The sequence below is a fragment of the Centropristis striata genome, chromosome 24 (assembly GCF_030273125.1).
Source record: "Centropristis striata isolate RG_2023a ecotype Rhode Island chromosome 24, C.striata_1.0, whole genome shotgun sequence".
NCBI lineage: Eukaryota > Metazoa > Chordata > Actinopteri > Perciformes > Serranidae > Centropristis > Centropristis striata.
Window position 1 is genome coordinate 16,223,392 of NC_081540.1, and position 18,899 is coordinate 16,242,290.

General features: G+C 37.3%; 1 protein-coding gene across 1 annotated transcript in view; it reads left to right on the forward strand.

Annotated features, from left to right (window-relative positions):
* The window catches only part of LOC131963094 (prolactin receptor-like), a 47,971-nt gene extending 43,562 nt beyond the window's left edge, over nt 1–4,409 (forward strand). The window contains exons 7-9 of the mRNA XM_059328233.1: nt 2,149–2,236; nt 2,938–3,007; nt 3,400–4,409. Coding sequence (XP_059184216.1) covers nt 2,149–2,236; nt 2,938–3,007; nt 3,400–4,029 — 788 coding nt within the window. The 3' untranslated portion in view covers nt 4,030–4,409. The remainder of the gene's footprint in view (nt 1–2,148; nt 2,237–2,937; nt 3,008–3,399) is intronic.
* Nucleotides 4,410–18,899: the final 14,490 nt, after the last annotated feature.

Genomic DNA, 18,899 nt, shown 5'->3' on the forward strand with positions numbered 1-18,899 from the left:
ATTACCAAAATTGTTACGCTAAACAAGACACAATTAAAATAGAGTCACACTAGAATATAAACCAGAGTTGGATGACATTTCTTTGTTTCTTTTTGGTTTAAAATGTTGATCCAGTAAGTCAGAATAAAAAGTAAATTATTATTAGGTCATATAGGTGAGGTTGTGCTGAAAAAAATATACCAACATGTCATTTAAACATTTTTTAAGTGGTGTACACAGGCAGGATAGAAAGGATTCAGAAATGGACTAAATAGCCCAAAACTCCATAGAGTTAAACAGCAGATTACATCACATTTCATTACCAATTTTATTTTACCTTTAATTATTTATTGTTCGCATTTTTATTTTTTTAAATTATTTTTATGTATTAATTTTGTATTATGTTTTTATTTATCCCTTGTGTAGTCCAAGGTTATAATAGCTTTGCATTTTTCATTAGTTTCAGTTTTGATTTCGTTGTGAATTTTTTTTTTCAAATTCAGTTAGTTTTAATGAGAGTTTAGAGTGAGTTTGCTAGTTTTAGTTTAGTTTTTATTCTTTGAAAATGTTTAGTTTTAGTTTAGTTTTTATTAGTTTTAGTTTTCAGCGCCACTGCAAAAAAAATGTGATTTGTAATATCATGGGCAAATTGAAGACATGCGCACTTCGGATTACCATAATAACTGAACGGGTTACGCTATAGGAATTTTCATATTTCCAACACAGGACACACAATACAGTTTCAGTTATTTATCATTTTTTTTAATACTTTAGTTTTAATTTCATTTCAGTTAACAATGTTTTTTTAATTCTAGTTTTCATTATTTCGTTAGTTTTTGTTAACTGTAATAACCTCGAAGTAGTCCTCCTGTCGACTACCCATGGTCCTCAGGAGTCAAAAAGGACCCAATGACATCGGACTGGTTTTAGGACATGTAGAAAAAAAATATTAGAAACTTTTTTTTCACCTTTTAAGGCAACTCATGACCAACATATTGATATATAATTTTCATATTTTTCATTATTATTGGCCAATTTTAGTCAAATATATACATATGCGTGTCTCCATTACAAAAAGGCTCCCAGAGGGATTTAGAGACTCTGGAGGTGATGTATGGTTTTCAATTGTCGCGACGGATTAAACACGGAATTATGCACAGTGTCTTCTGATCATAAACATAGTGATTGTGAATTAACCTGCATCACTAACTGTGCACAGAGTGTCCGGTGCTTGTTGTAAACAAACAGAGATCACTAAGTGAACACCTCCTGCAGCAGCAGCACATACACACTGTACTGCTACAGAGCTAACTGTTAGCCTATTAGCAATTTGCAGACTGGACGCTAAGGGGTTAACATCCCCTCCAGCTCTGTGACTGCAGCTGGGAGAGACTGCTGCAGGAAGACTGTGCCACTTTGACTCGTTCTTACTCTTCTTAACGAGCCTCTGCGACGTCACTCTGGCTGCTTGCTGCTTCCCCTCCTTCTCCTCCTCTTCTTCTTTTCCTTTTACTGCTCCCACAGGTCACAAATAGAAGTTTGAATAGCTCAAAATCTCGCGAGCAGCATGAATACAATTGAAGGGCTATTTTGGAGTCATGCAGCTGACTAATATCATAATAATACTGGACAAAGTGCGTCCATTTTCACCTCAATATGGGACGGGCGCTTTTGTTTCTAAATACGGGATGATTCTGTTTTTCAAGGGACAGTTGGCAACCCTAGCTGCAGTAGGACTGGGCCGCTTCGACTTGTTCTTACTTTTCTTAAGGAGCCGCGGGGGCTGGCAGAGAAGAAAAGAACGAGTCTCCAAAAGTGTCCAATAACACCAGAAAAAGTCACTGGATTTGTCGCCAGTCACTTTTTTTTTAAAATAGTCGCTAAGGGGGTCTGAAAAGTCGCTAGTTGGCAAAACTGCTTCACCGGCTTTTACAAATGGCACGTGTTGTTGTGGCGTCAAGTACCACATCACATCCTGTTTTGCTTTCTATCCAATCAGCAGCCAGGCTTTCTTCAGGGGAGAAAAACAGCCGAAAAAAGTCCCGTAAAAAAGACCACTCAGGACTGCTCATTAAATTAGGGGCGTTTGTGCGAGACCCGCCTCATCCCGGGTATTGGGCTGTAGTTGAAACACCCTTTAATGAAGTGTCTGTGTTTGAACCTGTGCAGGTAAACTGGTGGTGCTGATTCTGGTGACAGGCGTCGGCATCGTGGCGCTGCTCGTTATCGCCTTTGGTGTCGTTCCACAGAGCAAGAGGTGAGAAACTATCAAATATAAATATTATTTTTTCAAACAAAGATTTTTTTTTTAATTAGGGACCGAGCACCGAGGTCACCCGATTTACTTCAAACTTGGTCAGTAGCATCACAAGGCCTTTGGGATCAAAAGTTGTATAAATCTTTACCGACGGTCACACTATGTGGGCGTGGCATGGCGGCAAAATATGGCGTCTCGCCATCTAACACCAGACTGGATAACTTGACAATACTTTGTCCAATCTGTCCCAAATTTCACACACGTGATTAGGGTCCAGCCCGGAACACACCCACGTGTCAATATTGACACACAGTCATAGCGCCCCCTGCTGGCAACAGCAAGTAACATGTTTTACACCTAGCCCGAGCAGAGGAGTAGGAGACACACAATTTTGTACGCATAGGGACTGAGCCCACAGCACCGTGTCCGACGGCGCCTCCCCCGACGGCTCCACTCTGCTCGGTCCCGTTCAGTCCTGCTTGCAGGCCTGGTTTTTCTTGTTATTCATTGATTTTTTAAAATACATTTTTTAAATGTATTAACTTATTTTTGCATTGATTTGCATCTATTTTTCAATGTATTCATTTATTTTTTGTGCATTTTCAATTAAATAAATACCTGAGTCAAAACACTTATTACAATTATTATAATTAATATATAATGAATAGAATCAAATGTTTTCTTTATGTTTTCACCTTCAGAATAAAAGATTTCTTCCTGCCTCCAATTCCAAAGCCGCGGATCATCGGCATCGACCCACTGCTGCTGAAGGTAACGCAAACAGACACACACACACACACACACACAGAGAGAGAGAGAGATTATATTCTATTTATTTTTAGGATTTATTGCATAACCTTACTTGTAGATTTGATTTTGTTTTAATCTATTTATTTACTTATTTATTTGTTTGTTTGTTTAATATTGACTTAAATGCTCTTCCGTCATGTGGTAACTTCTGATTTCTCTTTTATTTTCTTTCCACCATCCTTTTCTTTTCCCTCCTCCTCTCCTCTCATTTCTCTGCTGCTTTTTCTTCCCTCGCTCTTCACTTTAACCCCTGCACTTTCTCCTGCCTCCTTTCTCTCCTTTTCCATCTTTAATTTTTTATCCTTTAATATCTTCTCCTCTCTTCTCCTTCTCTCCTCATCCTGATCTGTCAGAAGGGGAACCTGGAGGAGATAAACCGCCACTTCAGTGACCTCCACAGCTACCGCCCTCCGAGCTACAGCGAGGAGGTTTGGGACCACGTGAGTGCCAGCGGCGTGTATCTGAGCACACCTAAGGATGTGAGCGGCGTTGCTGCAGACCCGGCGGACCTGCAGAAGGACGCCCTGATGGTTCCGTGTGACGTGGCGCCCGTTGCCGGCCAACACCAGCTCACGGGTCCGGCGTCATACCTGCAGACGCCGTACTGCTCCTCGCCACCCGATGCCTTTGCCCCCCTACTGGACCTCCCGTCCTTTTGGCCGCGGCCGGAGATCGTGTCCCTGCCGGGGACAGAGTACAGCGTGATGGGACGTCCCGAGTCCGCCCCCACTCCCACCACTACCAACCGCTCGCCGCAGGATTTCTACACCTGCGTGCATCTCATGAATGAGACCGGCGAGGTGCACCTGGTGCCGTGTTTGCCGCCGCCAGCGTACTGCCGCGAGTTTCCACCTCTGGCAGCGGAGAAGAAGAAGCTGGCTGAGCGACTCGCGTGGACAGACATGGGGAAGGATGGTGGCGAGGCAGAGAGGAGCGAGGCGGCGGTCCCTCTGCTGCCCGCCGCCGTGGACAACACAGGCTGATGCAGAGAAAAAACAAATACACTGTCCAAACTGTGAGAGAAGAGAAAGGAAGTGCAGCTGACGCACACCGAGCTTCTCTCGTGTCTGAAAGAAGCTCCGCTTTCTTTCCCGGAGCCACAAGAGACGATTTCTGGGTAATGAAGTCCGACATGAAGTCGCCTCTTGCAGCTTTTAATCCCTTTTCATTCTGCCTGTAAATAGCACTTAAAATGTTTACCACGTTGGTGTCATTTCTGTCAGCACCACCTCACCTATATGACCTGATATGTGATTTTATTATGTTTTTATTTTCTGAACACAACCATGCTCAAAGAATAATTGTAAATGTTGGTTACAAACATAACCTATAAGAGGTAAAATCAAGAGAACATCTAGGTCTTTATATATATATATATATATATATATATATATATATATATATATATATATAATATATATATTTCTTATATATATATATATATATATAAGAATACATTTTATTTTAATTCAGTAATATAGTAAAATAAGTAATATTCTGACAATATTCAGTTTTTTTCTCCATTGTACTGAATTAAAATAACATTTATTCTGTGTATATATATATATATACATATATTACCTTATCTCCGGTTTTACGTCATTTTTAAATAATTTTTTTGTTTGTTTGTTTTTTCCTTGTTAAAGGCTCTGTTTCATTTTTGTTTTTTTGTTTTTTTTCTTTGTTAAAGTTTTTTCACCTGTGTTTTTGTTGTTTATTTTTCCTTGCTAAAGGCTCTGTTTCAGTTTTTTTTTTTGTTTTATTCCCCTGTTTTTTTTTTTTGTTTTTTTCTTTGTTAAAGTCTCTTCTCCTGTTTTTTTTTTTGTTTTTTTTTCCTTGTTAAAGGTTCTGTTTCAGTTATTTTGTTTTATTCCCCTGTTTTTGCTTTTGGTTTTTTTCTTTGTTCAAGTTGTTTTTCCGTTTTTTTTGTTGTTTATTTTCTTTGTTAAAGGTTTGATTGTTTTTCTTTTTTGTGTTTTTCCCCATTCGACTCGGATTCCCATCATCAAACAAAAAGTGCAGTTTGAAGCCACACTGCAAAAAAGGTGTGTCTAAAAACAAGATAAAAACAGTAAATCTGAGGGAAATGAGCTTACTGCATGGACAGATGATTTCACTTGACAAGATTTCTTAAATTAAGATGATTAAATCTAGAAATAAGCATGTTGAACAATTAAAATAAGAAATTAACTCTTAAAACAAGATAAATTAAAGCTGCAAGCAGTGATGAACTGGCCCGAGCAGGGTGCACTGACAATTATTTGTTTCTTACCAAGATAAAAAAAAAAACTTTAGATTTAGAAGTGTTAGATCATTTATCTTGTTTTAAGGGTTAATTTCTTATTTTACACACAATACACAAATTGACCAAAAATGACAAAATGACCAAAAAAGACATATAATCACCATTAAAAAGACAAAATTACCAAAAATATATGTAAAAAATACCACTAAAAAGACACCAATTGACAAAAAAAGACACAAATTGACCAAAAAAGACACAAACTGATCAAAAATAGATGTAAAAATGACCACTAAAAAGACACAATGATGAAATTAACTCTTAAAACAAGATAAATTAAACTGGCCTGAGCAGAGGGCACTGACAATTATTTGTTTCTTACCAAGATAAAAAAAAACAACTTTAGATTTAGAAGTGTTAGATCATTTATCTTGTTTTAAGAGTTAGTTTCTTAGTTTAAGCATTCAACATGCTTATTTCTAGATTTAATAATCTTAATTTAAGAAATCTTGTCAAGGTAAATTATCTGTCCATGCAGCATTTCCCTCAGATTTAGTTTTTTATCTTGTTTTAGACACACATTTTTTACAGTGCAGTTGTTTAGAGGGAAGCTGATGGCGCCAGGCTGCTTCGTTTTTACACCATAACCAAGTCATGTGATTCCACAGGGTTAAATCAGGAAAACTTTTATTATCTTTTTCAGCATCACTCCGTCTCTCTCTCTCTCTCTCTCTCTCTCTCTCTCTCTCTCTCTCTCTCTCTCTCTCTCTCTCTCTCTTAGTGTGAATAACATTCCAGATATTATTCTGACCTCCTCACAGACTTCTTTGAATCATCTGTTAAATTTCCCTCCCAGCTGGCTTTATATTCAGGACATGAGCTCATATTCCATTAATATACATGTGGTGGTGCGTTCAGGAGATATTTGATTATCCTGAACATGAGAGGAATATTAATGTGTCACTATAGTCAGGCAGCTTAGGACCAGATTTTAGAAGAATGGGGACACGCCGGACAAAAGCACCAAATGTTTTCCACATGCTGTCTACCACTATAGGTTTCGATTTTTGGTAAGGGGCCACTTCATTAAGATTGTGGATCGGAGATGGCAGCCATATAGAGTCTATGAGAACCAATATATCTTCCAAGCCACTTATAAAGTCAATCTTGGTGTCAAACTCTACATTTTCTGGGTCAAATATTCATTTAAAGCTCTTGAGAATATCACTAGATCACTGTAAATAATTTGTTGATTAAGATCTGACATGAGATGAAAGCGTACCCTTGATTTGTTTGAGCAGTGTACATGGAAGCTAATCCCACTCTCCCATGAACACAGATTCCAAACACTTTCAACTCAGGATTCCCTGCTGCAGCACTTGAGGCGAGTTGCCTCCCAGTCTGAGTGAAAATGAATATGTCTATTTGAACAAAAAATCATCTAGTGCAGTGGTTCCAAACCTTTTTTCTTGAGGGACCCACATTTTTACCATTGTAAACCCACCCCATTGCTTCTATGAAGCCGAACTCAGTGTGACTTTCATGGTACCCTCTCTTTTTCTTTTTGAGATATTCAGCATTTTCGTCCCCCTGACGCTTCGCCATTTTTACATTAGCTCTGTGTTTCTGTTGTTAGATGAGGTTACTGATAGGTGAGGTTACCTCTAGGTGAGGTTACCGCTAGGTGAGGTTACCGATAGGTGAGGTTACCTCTAGGTGAGGTTACCGCTAGGTGAGGTTACCTGTGTATACTGCAGGAGGGATGTTACACATGTCCTTATTCTCGCGATATAGCCTTTATTTTTAAACTTTTCTATAGTGATTTTTCTATTTAAATAAATGAATAAACATTTAATGTAGCCCTTATTTAGTTGTTTTTGTCCCACTAATGAATTAAATGCTGACTCATCTATATTTAACACATTAGATTTATTACATCCCTTAAGATCAAGAGGGCTTCGCGACCCCCGTGGATCTTTGGCGCCCCCCTGGGGGGGTCGGGTCCCCCCTGTTGGGAATCACTGAACTAGTGATATTCTCAATTTAAATGATTTCTTGACCCAGAAAATGTAGATTTTGACACTAAAATTGACCTTCTGAGTAGCTTAGAAGATATATTGGTTCTCATAGACTTTATATGGCTGCCATCTCCGATCCGCAATCTTGATGAAGTGGCTCCTACCAAAAATTGAAACCTATAGTGAAAGAGAGCATGTTTTTTTCCAGCAGATCCCCTTCATTAAGCTAATCTGCGGGACTACTATGAGTCCTTCAATCCAATTTCATCCTGCACACGATTTGTGTCCTTCATTTAAAAAGCAGCATATGTTTATATTTTAACTCATTTAATGGTGTTAAATTATGGAGATGCTGAATGAACAAACTCAGGGAGTTTTTCCATTTATTTTGTATTACATTTGGCCAACAAACTAAAGACTATGCCGTTAAATGTTAGAGAAATAATATTAAAAATCATCATTTAAACATTTGTTAAAAATGAGACATAAATATATATTTCTGTTTTAATTCTTGCATTCATTTCCCAGTTTCCGCTTGCATTTAAGAATTTATTTTTTTGATCATTTAAAAAGAGAAAAAGTCAATTTGAATGATGATAGAAAGAAATTCATAAAGAAATATATCAAGAAATTGATAAAGAAATAAATATGTTTGGAGTAATAAATAAAGGGGGAAAATAAATAAATGAATCAATAGATTAAGAACATTCAAAATAAGTGCAAAAATGAATGAATACATTTAAAACAGAACATATAGATTTAAAAAGTAACCCGATAAATGCATAAATAAATATAATTAAACATTAATTTTGAGAAAACTGCCATTCTCAGGGAGTGTTTCCTTTTATTTTAAATGAATATGTTAGAGAAATAATATAAAAAGGTAAATGAAATTAACACATTTATAAACTATAACATTAATTCATATTTCTATTTTATTTGCTCCTTTATTTGTATTTGTATTACTTCACCAGTTTTTCCTTTATTTATTTTTCATTAACTTTTTTTTAACAACTTGCCAATTTGAATGTATAAAGAAAATGACATGGAAATAAAAAAGTTTAGAGTAATACATACATAAATTACAAGCCAGTAAATGATTAAATGATTTAATTGGGGGAAAAAAGCAAAAATAAATAAATGAATTTCAAACTTCTAATTTACATTACAAAAGAAAACAAATGAATGCAGAAATTAATAGGATAAAAAATATAAATTAAATTTAAATAACTTTTACTTCTTAACTCAAACAGTTTTCTAGTCAGAAATAAATTACTGGATAAGTAAATGAATATGCCATTAAATGTTAAAAATAATAAATAATATTAATAGATTTATAAACAGAGACATGAATGTATTTATTTTTAAAATGGAAAGGAAACAGGTGACCGGATCACTTCACATGACTCTTGTACATTTGTGCGCTGAATCGTATTCTGGGGACAATAATAATGTTATTTAGTGAGATATTTAACGTCTCACTGTGGCCGCTAGATGTTCTGCTCTTTCTTCTCTTGTGCCTCAATGTGCCTTTTTTTTCTTGTTGTTTCCATACCTAGAAATGCTTTCATGTGTGGAAAATGTTTGACTCTTCATATAAATATCTATATCTGGAAAAAAAAAGAAAAAAAAAAAGAAAAGAAATATAAACACATGTATATATATATTATATGTGTGTGTGTGTTTATATATATGTGTGTATATGTATATATATATATATATATGTATATATATATATATATACATATATATATTATTATATATATGTGTGTGTGTATATATGTATATATATATATATGTATGTATGTATATATATATATATACATATATGTATATATATATATATATATATACATATATATGTATATATATATATATATGTATGTATGTGTATATATATATATACATATATGTATATATATATATATATATATATATATATATACATATATATGTATGTATGTATGTATATGTGTTTATATTTGCACTTGTGTAATGTGTATTAAAAGCCACTCAGTGTTCAATAGTTCACCTTTTCATTGTGACAAAACCACTAAAACCACTGAACATTGTTCTTGTCAGAGAAAAGCACTTTGGATTTGATGCAATAAAATGTGAAAAAGCTCAAATGTGAATATCATTTAAACAAACACACACACAAACATAAAGAAATTTCAAGTTTACTCTGCAAGTTTTATAACCATTTTTCTTTCACTTCAACCAACAGGTTTTGGTGCCCAAAGATCAGATTAAGTGACTGAAAAACACGTTTTTATGAATACAGATAAATGTAAATACATAAAAAATACATATTTTAAATATTAATATATGAAAGCTGCAATAAATAAATACATACATATCTCAATTATTAAATAACCCTTTAATGTACCAAAAGTAATAATAAAATCAATTTAGGAATTCTTTGTGTACAAATGTGCAAAGAAATGTATACAGAGATAATTATGTTTGGTGAAATAAATATTCAGAAAAGCCAAAATAATACATGAATAGATTAAAACATTTATTTTTTTAATACAAATTAATGCGAAATAAATAAGTGTCAAAAACTTTTTAAATAAAATCAATGTGAAAAAAATATTTTTTAGTATATATATATATATATATATATATATATATATATATATATATACTAAAAAAATATTTTTTTCACATATTATATTATTTATATTTATATATTATATTATTTATATTATATATTATATTATATTATATTATATTATTTATATTATTATAATATTTATATATATATATATATATATATATATATATATATATATATATATACATAATAAATAGATTAAAATGAAATAGAAAATACATTTTTTTAAATTGATAATTAATATTGTTATTGTCATGTTTTTGGGAAATTAAATATAGTCATAAAGTGGATGAATAAACTCCTTCTGGCTGCTCAGATGGGGAAAATGTGTAATATTACACTCTTATTTGGACAAAAAAATGGTAATAATAAAAATAATTTTCGAGATGTAACTTTTTTTTCTCAGCAATTCTAAAGATGACTTGTCACTGTAAGTACTTTTCTATTCTAGAAAATAAGTTAAAAAAAACAAAAACTTATCAGCTACAAATGAACTGTAGTGACCCAGTGTGTGTGTGTGTGTGTGTGTGTGTGTGTGTGTGTGTTAGGTTATAAATAGAGTGAATTGTCAGCTGACTAGAGATGGACGTGTCATTCCTCTGAGAGCAAAAACAGCAGAAACGTAACAAAGACAACAAATTAAAATCAACTACAAAATCAAGTACATTTACAAAATTAAAGTCATTTTTGTCATTTTAAGCAGAAAAATACACTGTAAAATATGTCTGTAAATTTTACGGTGAAAAACTGCTAAACCATGACAGTGAAGGACGTAAAATTATAAATGGGTTAATTCAGTTTCAGTAACAATTAAACACTGTACATGTACATATCAGCCAAAACAGTGTTTTTTACATTTTTATTTTTTAAAGAAATTACTCCACTGTAAAATACACTGGCACCGTATTTGTAAAAAAATATACTGTAATATAAATATAAAAGCCATCACTTTTTGCATTTATTTTTTGTAAAAATAATTTTTCTCACTGTTAAATGTACTAAACATCATATCTCTAACGAAAATATACTCTAATATTTAATGGTAAAATCTTCAATTTATGCAGCATTTATAAAGTATTTTCTTGTCAATTATATGACAGAACAGAAATTTTCTTGATGGAAAAACTTTTCATTTATATGGTAAAATATGAAATAAAGTGGCAATCTTAAACGTGAAATCAACAGTGCATTTTACCGTAATATTTTTTAAAAGTTCTATCCTATTTATTATGTCATTTTAAGCTCTACAAAATGTTAATATTTTTCTGTAAAAAATGCAATCTGGATTACACAGCATGTAATTAACTGCAGCTGTTCAAGTCAATTAAACAAAAAATTCTGGAGGGTTTAAAAAAGATAAATGGATCAAAAAATACATTAATATTAATTTTCTGTTGGAGTTTTGGGCTATTTGTCCATTTCTGAATCCTTTTCATCCCGCCTGTATACACTTCTTAAAAAAGGTTTAGATGCCATGTTGGTGTATTTTTTTTTCAGCACAACCTCACCTATATGACCTGATAATAATTGATTGTTTATTCTGACTTACTGGATCAACATTTTGAACCAAAAAGAAACAAAGAAAAACCAACATAAATGTGATCTTGTGATTGTGTGTGATCCTGTCATCCAACTGTGGTTTTTATTCTAGTGGGACTCTATTTTTGAGTAATTTTGTGTCTTTGTAAGTCATTTTGTGTCTTTTTGTGTCTTGTGTGTGATGACCCCCTCCCCCTCTAATTGTTTTTTTCAGTCTGACTTAAGTACCCTGATAAGATGTATATTGGGGAGTGGGAAACTACAGTGTTGAAATACCTAGTACCTACATAGTACCTGTTTGGTCTCCTTTCTTATGTGGTGGGGGTGTGATGACCCCCTCCCACTCTGTGTTGTGGCATGTTTTATTTGTCTTCCTTTGTAGGAGGAGCCACAGGTCAGGCCACTCCTCCAGTCTGCAGAGGCTGGAGGAGGCTGGAGAAGCACACCTGAATCCAGTCTCAATCACTGAGGCTATATAGAGGAGCTGAGGCCTCAGTTCTCCTCTCTCCTCCACAGCCACCACCTTGGTTTGTTTTAGTTGGTTTTGTTTAGTTTGTTAGTTATTTTCAGCTTATACACCTGCATTTCACCACATTGCATGCATGCACACACCTCACCACTGATATACTGACTCACATAATTAAGTTTATTTGTGTTTTCAATTAATTAAATAAATATTATTTTCTTATAACTTGAATACATGTGTGGTCTCCCTTGTTTTTGTCATGATCTATGAGCCGGTTCATGACAAAATGGGGGCTCGTCCACTCGTCCATTTAGGACTAATTTAGTGTTTTTGTTTGGACTAGTTTGCAGTGGTGGGATTTGATTGTGGACTTTCTTGGTAAGTAACCTTTGGGAAAGTTTGTTCCACCATTTTGGTTGTTAGATTACATTGTTTGTGGGAGACACATGTATTGTTTTACGGGAGAGAGCTTTTGTTTCGTGTCTTAGTTTGGTGCTCGGACACTGTGGCTCAGTGTACAATCGTTCACATGCAGGTTCTTTGTTAACTGCCATTGTTTGTCCCTGTTAGGATCAGAGCGGGTCGTAACGTCTGACGTCGTAACGGCGTCAGACGTCATATAATTGCTGACGGTGTTACTATAGCAACCTGTCAGATCAGTCAATAATGTGGCCCAGTCTGAACAGAGCCATATCCGATTTGGACACTTGCTAAAAACAGTGTGGACAGTCAACCCACCTTCCACCATTCCTTCAGAAATATTGTCCTCAGTAAAATGTGATCAATTTGCCTCTTTCTTTAATAACAAAATCATTACTATTAGACAAAACATTACTGCCCTAAAACTTACAACTGAACTTGCCCTTCCTTTCTCCAGAAACTCCACCTGTGTCATGCCTCATTTTAACTGTTTAAATCTAATAGAACTTGGTAATATTGTTGGTCAGCTCAGGTCCACCACCTGCTGCCTGGATCCTCTCCCAACTGCATTTTTCAAAAATGTCTTTAACTGCTTAGCACCAGAGGTTTTACATATCATTAACACGTCTCTTCAGTCAGGTATATTTCCCACATCACTAAAAACAGCTGTCATCAAACCACTTCTGAAGAAAAACAATCTGGATCAAAGTGTCATTGCAAATTACAGGCCCATTCCTCAGTAAAATACTTGAAAAAACAGTTTACATTCAGCTCAAGAATTATCTAGCGTTAAATAACCTCTTAGATACTTATCAGTCTGGTTTCCGTCCCCACCATAGCACAGAAACAGCACTTATTAAAATCCTTAATGATCTACATATAAACACAGACTCCCAAAAAATGTCCATTCTTGTTCTACTCGACCTTAGCTCTGCATTCACACCATTGACCATAATATCTTACTGGAAAGACTCGAAAGGTGGGTTGGTTTGTCTGGCCCAGTTCTAAACTGGTTCAGAACCTACCTTCAGGATAGGCAGTTTTATGTCTCCATCTGTGATTTCTACTCAAACAAAATGAACATTACATGTGGGGTACCACAAGGGTCAATTCTAGGACCACTACTGTTCAATCTCTACATGCTTCCACTCTCACATGTCATACGCAAACATAAAATAAGTTATCATAATCATGCAGATGATTCACAACTTTACGTTTCACTACACCCCGATGACCTATCACCCATAACATCCCTCACTCAGTGTATCAAAGACATTAATCAATGGATGTCACAAATTTTTTTACAACTAAACAAAGACAAAACAGAAATACTCATCTTTGGTGCACAGGCTCACAGACAGAAAATTGCAACACATCTCAACTCTCTCTCTCGACAGCAAAACTGAAGCAAGGAATCTGGGTGTAATTATCAACAGCAATCTAAATTTCAGAAGTCATATCAACCACATCACCAGATCATCTTTCTATCATCTCAAAAATATCTCTAAATTGAGAGGCTTTCTGTCAAAATCCGACTCAGAAAAATTAATCCACGCATTTATAACAAGTAGACTAGATTACTGCAATGGTTTATTCACTGGAATCTCCAAATCAAGTATTCATAGGTTACAACTAATTCAAAATGCAGCTGCGCGTATTCTCACTGGCACCAAGAAATATCAACACATCACACCCGTTCTTAAATCTTTGCACTGGTTACCCGTTAGAACAAGAATCGATTTCAAAATACTGCTCCTGGTTTATAAAGCACTACACTGCCTTGCACCTTAGTACATCAGAGATATGCTCACCACCTACACCCCAGCAAGAACACTTCGGTCAACAGGCAGTGGCAACTTACTCATCCCTCACACCAGATCCAACGAAGGAGAAGCAGCTTTTAGTGTTTATGAAAGTGTCCACGAAAGTGGAACACCCTGCCTGACTCAGTTAAACATGCCACATCAGTAGCCATTTATAAAAACAGATTAAAAACCTATCTTTTTTCAACAGCATTCGGTTGAACTGTGTGCGTGCGTGTGCATGTGTGGTTGTGGGAGTGGGTGCACGTGTGAGTAAGTAAGTGTGTATGTGGTGAATATGGCATAGCTTGTCTACCTGCACTCTTAAATTCATTTGTAATTGATTTTTTCTAATTGTTTGTTTTTGTTTGTTTTCTGTTTTGTTTTGTTTTTTAACTGTAATTATGTATATCCATTGTGAAGCACATTGAATCTGCCTTGTGCATGAAATGCGCTCTATAAATAAAGTTGAATTGAATAAAATGGAATTATGTTGTGGGTTGGTGACTGGTGTTGTGGTGGTGGGGGTACGCCCTGCATTACCTGTGGAAGGGGTTGACATAATTCTTGGTAATGACCTGGCAGGAGGCAGAGTTTGGGCTGAGGCTCCACCCCTTAGTGAGGTCACCAGGTTCAAGATTATGCAGTAACTCGAGCAATGAGTCGGGTAAGAGACGAACCTGCTCAACACTTGAAGACTGAGGCAAAAGTTGCGGTCATACCTGAGCCTCTGAAGTCCATCTCTTGTAATGATCTTGTTAGAGAACAAGAAACTGATGCCTCAGTTAGTGCTTTGTTTGATCTGGTCTCTCCAGTGGTAGACATGGAAACTGCAGCTCAGAGGTACTTACAAAGTGGTGCGCTGGTGCGTAAATGTTCTGCACAGGGTGATTGTGTGGGAAAACCCATAGTGCAGATTGTGACGCCTGAGAAATTTAGAGAGTCTGTCATGAAAGCCTCCCATGGTGTGGCCGGGCATGGGGCCGTTCATGGAACTTGGCATCAAGTCTGCAGCATTTCTTTTAGCCCAGATTGGGAGGGGATGTCGCTGTTTTCAGCAAAACTTGTCAGCTGCAGAATTTGCTTGACTTTGTGAATGGTTTTAGGCATAGACTGTATATGGTGGGGCAAATGACAAAACAAAGGTTTTGTCATTTGAGGTGGCCATTGTTTCTGCCGTCTTGTCATTTGGGATGTTTGCCTTTGTAGAGGGCAAGGAAAAGTTTGGTCCGACCAAAAGAGGTGGTCTCGGTCCGGACCAAACGAACCAATGTCCGAACCTTTTGCAGTGTGAAAACAACTTTTTTTATAGTTCGGACCTTCGTATCAATGCGAGCCGTTTTCTCCTCCTCTCCTGTCAACGGTGATACAGTTTGGCATGATGAGGAGGCTCATCTTGCGAATACCAAGCACTCTAACGTATTGCTTATTAAGCTGATGCTGCTGGTAGCAAAAGACCAGCAAAAGTATTTGTTGCGGCGATCTGCCTGGAGGTGCAGCTGCGTGTGTCTGACAGCGGCCGTGCTGCTGCATGAGCGTGACGCCATGTGCGTTGCTCCGCGGCGCGCCTCAGCAGGTGAGCACAATCACTAATCAGCAGCAAGGTAACACAAGACCAAGGACAAACATTTAGTTGTGTGCACAACGGAGCTGAGGACAGCAGCAGAAACCTTCACTGCCACAAGACTGAAATAACGCATGGGAAAAAGGACTCAAACGGAGTAAAAGGTGGCTCGCTGGATTCATTTTGTGTAAACACGTTAAGGAAGAACACTGGCGTCAGATGCTGGCCGGCCTAACAGCAAAGTTTTGTGGTTTTTAGACTTAATAGCCTAAATGAATGTTATATTTTAGTCTTAATATAATTGTATCTCACTTTTTTACTGCATTACTATCTAGATAACAATTTCCCTTTCAAATAAACTTATAATTTCTTAAATGTTTATGTCTAAATCAGTATATATATATATATATATATATATATATATATGTAACCGGTGGAGGCTACTCTGCGTTGTGTAAAGTTGACGCTCAGACCAGTTTTCCTTTTGGAGGCGATCTCCGTTTATTCTCACAGCCTGACAGATACAATTAAAATAAACAATCTCCAGTTAGTCCTTCCCTCATTCAGCTCCTCTGCCATCAACAGTTACAAACGGGGCATTAAATGAACAAAACATACCTGACAGATACAATTAACAAAAACAATCTCCAGTTAGTCCTTCCCTCATTCAGCTCCTAAGCAAATGTACAAAAGTATATTACAGATTTTGACATTTAAAACAACATTTAAGCATAACGGTCAATTAACGGACATACACAGGAAAGAAATGCAGCTTACCTCTGCCATCAACAGTTACAAACGGGCAGAGGTACGCGCGAGGATCCAATATATATATACAGTAAACGGACACACAAAAATGACGTGGATTACAGGAGCTTAATGAAACACAAGCACAAGCAGACTAAAGAGGATAACATGTCAGGTAAGAACTATATATACAGATTTTGGGAAATTATAATACAAGAAATGAAAACTAAATAACTATCTTATTTGCAATATTTCTGTACAATTTTATATTATATATTAGCCTTGTTACACTCTCCCCCCTAGAATTACACAAAATTCTGGATAGCAAAACAATCCACAATCACAAAAACACATTGGCCGTAAAGAAGACACAACCAAAACAAAGTGCAATGGACCAGCAACATGAGCTTCCTACTTAAAGGATAAGAGAATTAGAGCACTGCTCGGCGCCTAGCAAGAACTCATAACACTCCATAGACAAAGTGAGATGCCTTATACACCACACATATTACGGCCACACCATGTGGGCACATTAAAAGAAATACCATCATACAGCAGCAAATCAGCACAGTACAAAGAGTGACCCAAACATGTTCTCTGTTAAAAAAAATAAATACAAAAAAATTCAAAAATACACATGCTACTAGCATGTTACTTCAACTACATTTACTGTTCACACATGAATAACAGCAGTGGGGCTCGGTTCAACCCCCAGAAAAGACTCTAGTTGTACCATGGACTCAATCAAACGACACACTGGTCTTATAGCTCTGCCAAACCGAGAAGTGAAAAGTCCACCAGCAGTTGGAGCCTGAAGTGGATCAGAATGGGCAGTCAGGGGTCGTGGCAGGGAAGCGGGGAGTGTGATTGAGGAATCTGCGGGGGTGGCAGGACCATCAGAAGCAAGGGAAACAACCACAGAGGGAGACAGGGGACACTCTGAACCAGCTGATCCATTAATGGAGGACTGCTCACAGACCCATGAGGCAGTGCGGCTATCATCACAGTCAGCAGCGCTCGAGAGGGAACCAGCAAGGGACGGCTCAGGTGTTTCAGGCGCAGTCTCTGACACAGACGCCTCATTATCATGCCATTCAGTTGTGACAGGAGCATTGGCCAAGCTAGCAGCAGGTATGGACACATGGGCAGTTTCATCGTCCAAAGCCTCATCGAGGGGCAGGAAGCTAACCTGAAGCAGCAGGTTCCGATGGACAACACGGTCCCTTCCTTCGCGATCCCTGATCCTATAGATGTGCAAGGCAGGTTTTGAGGCTACCACTGTGTAAACAACAGGCATCCACTTGTCAGAAAGCTTATGCTTCCCCTTGACACCTTTGTTTGCCAATAGCACCTTGTCACCAAGAGACAGAGGTTGACCTTTGACCCGTTTGTTGTACTGGTCACACTGATGTTTCTGCTCAGCGGTGCAGTTCTTCTGAGCCAGTGCCATGGCACAGTGCAGGTCGTCCAAAAGGGAGGTCACATAAGCATTATAGTCACAGACAGTCCCATCATGCAGCACATTCTTAAAGAGAAGATCAACTGGTAGCCTGGGGACCCTCCCAAACATCAAATAGAAAGGCGCAAACCCGGTGGTCTCATGAACGGTACAGTTGTAAACAAAGGTCATAGTCTGGATCATTTGCGGCCATTTCTGTTTTGAACGTGGGGGCAGAGATCTCAACATGTTACCCAGGGTGCGATTAAACCTTTCTGTGCCGCCATTACCCATTGGATGGTAAGGTGAGGTATGGGACTTGTTGACCCCCGACAACTCCAGCAGCTCAGCAACCAGCTCACTTTCAAATGTGGCTCCTTGGTCGGAATGGAGGCGCTGAGGGAAGCCATAAACACAGAAAAAGTTTTCCCACAGTTTCTTAGCCACTCTCTTGGCAGTCTGATCCTGACAGGGAAAAGCATGTGCCAGCTTAGTGAAGTGATCAGTGATGACGAGAACATCCACAGACTTGTTGTTACTGTCTTCAGCAGACCAAAAGTCAACACTCACAAGCTCCAGAGGGGCAGATGTCTTAATGCTCTCCATTGGGGCTCTTGCCGAAGGCTCAGGGGTCTTGCTAAGAATACATTTGTGGCAGTTCCTCACATGATCACGAACATCTCCTTCCATATCACACCAGAAGAACCGCTGACGAGCCAGGGAAAGCGTGCGGGGCTGACCCTGATGACCAGCATGGTCATGAACACCAGACAATGCCTCTTCCTTCAGGGTCTCAGGTACAATGAACTGGAATCTTTTCTGCTTCGTCAGGGGGTCCTTTGTGACCCTATAGAGGATGCCGTTCATGAGTGTCAGTTTATCCCACTGCTTAAGGACTCTCAGAGTTTGATTACTTTCATTGCAGCGTTCACGCCTGGAGGGCCTACGTTTCCTGTCCACATAGTGAGCAGCCCTTGAGATGACTGGGTCTTGTTGT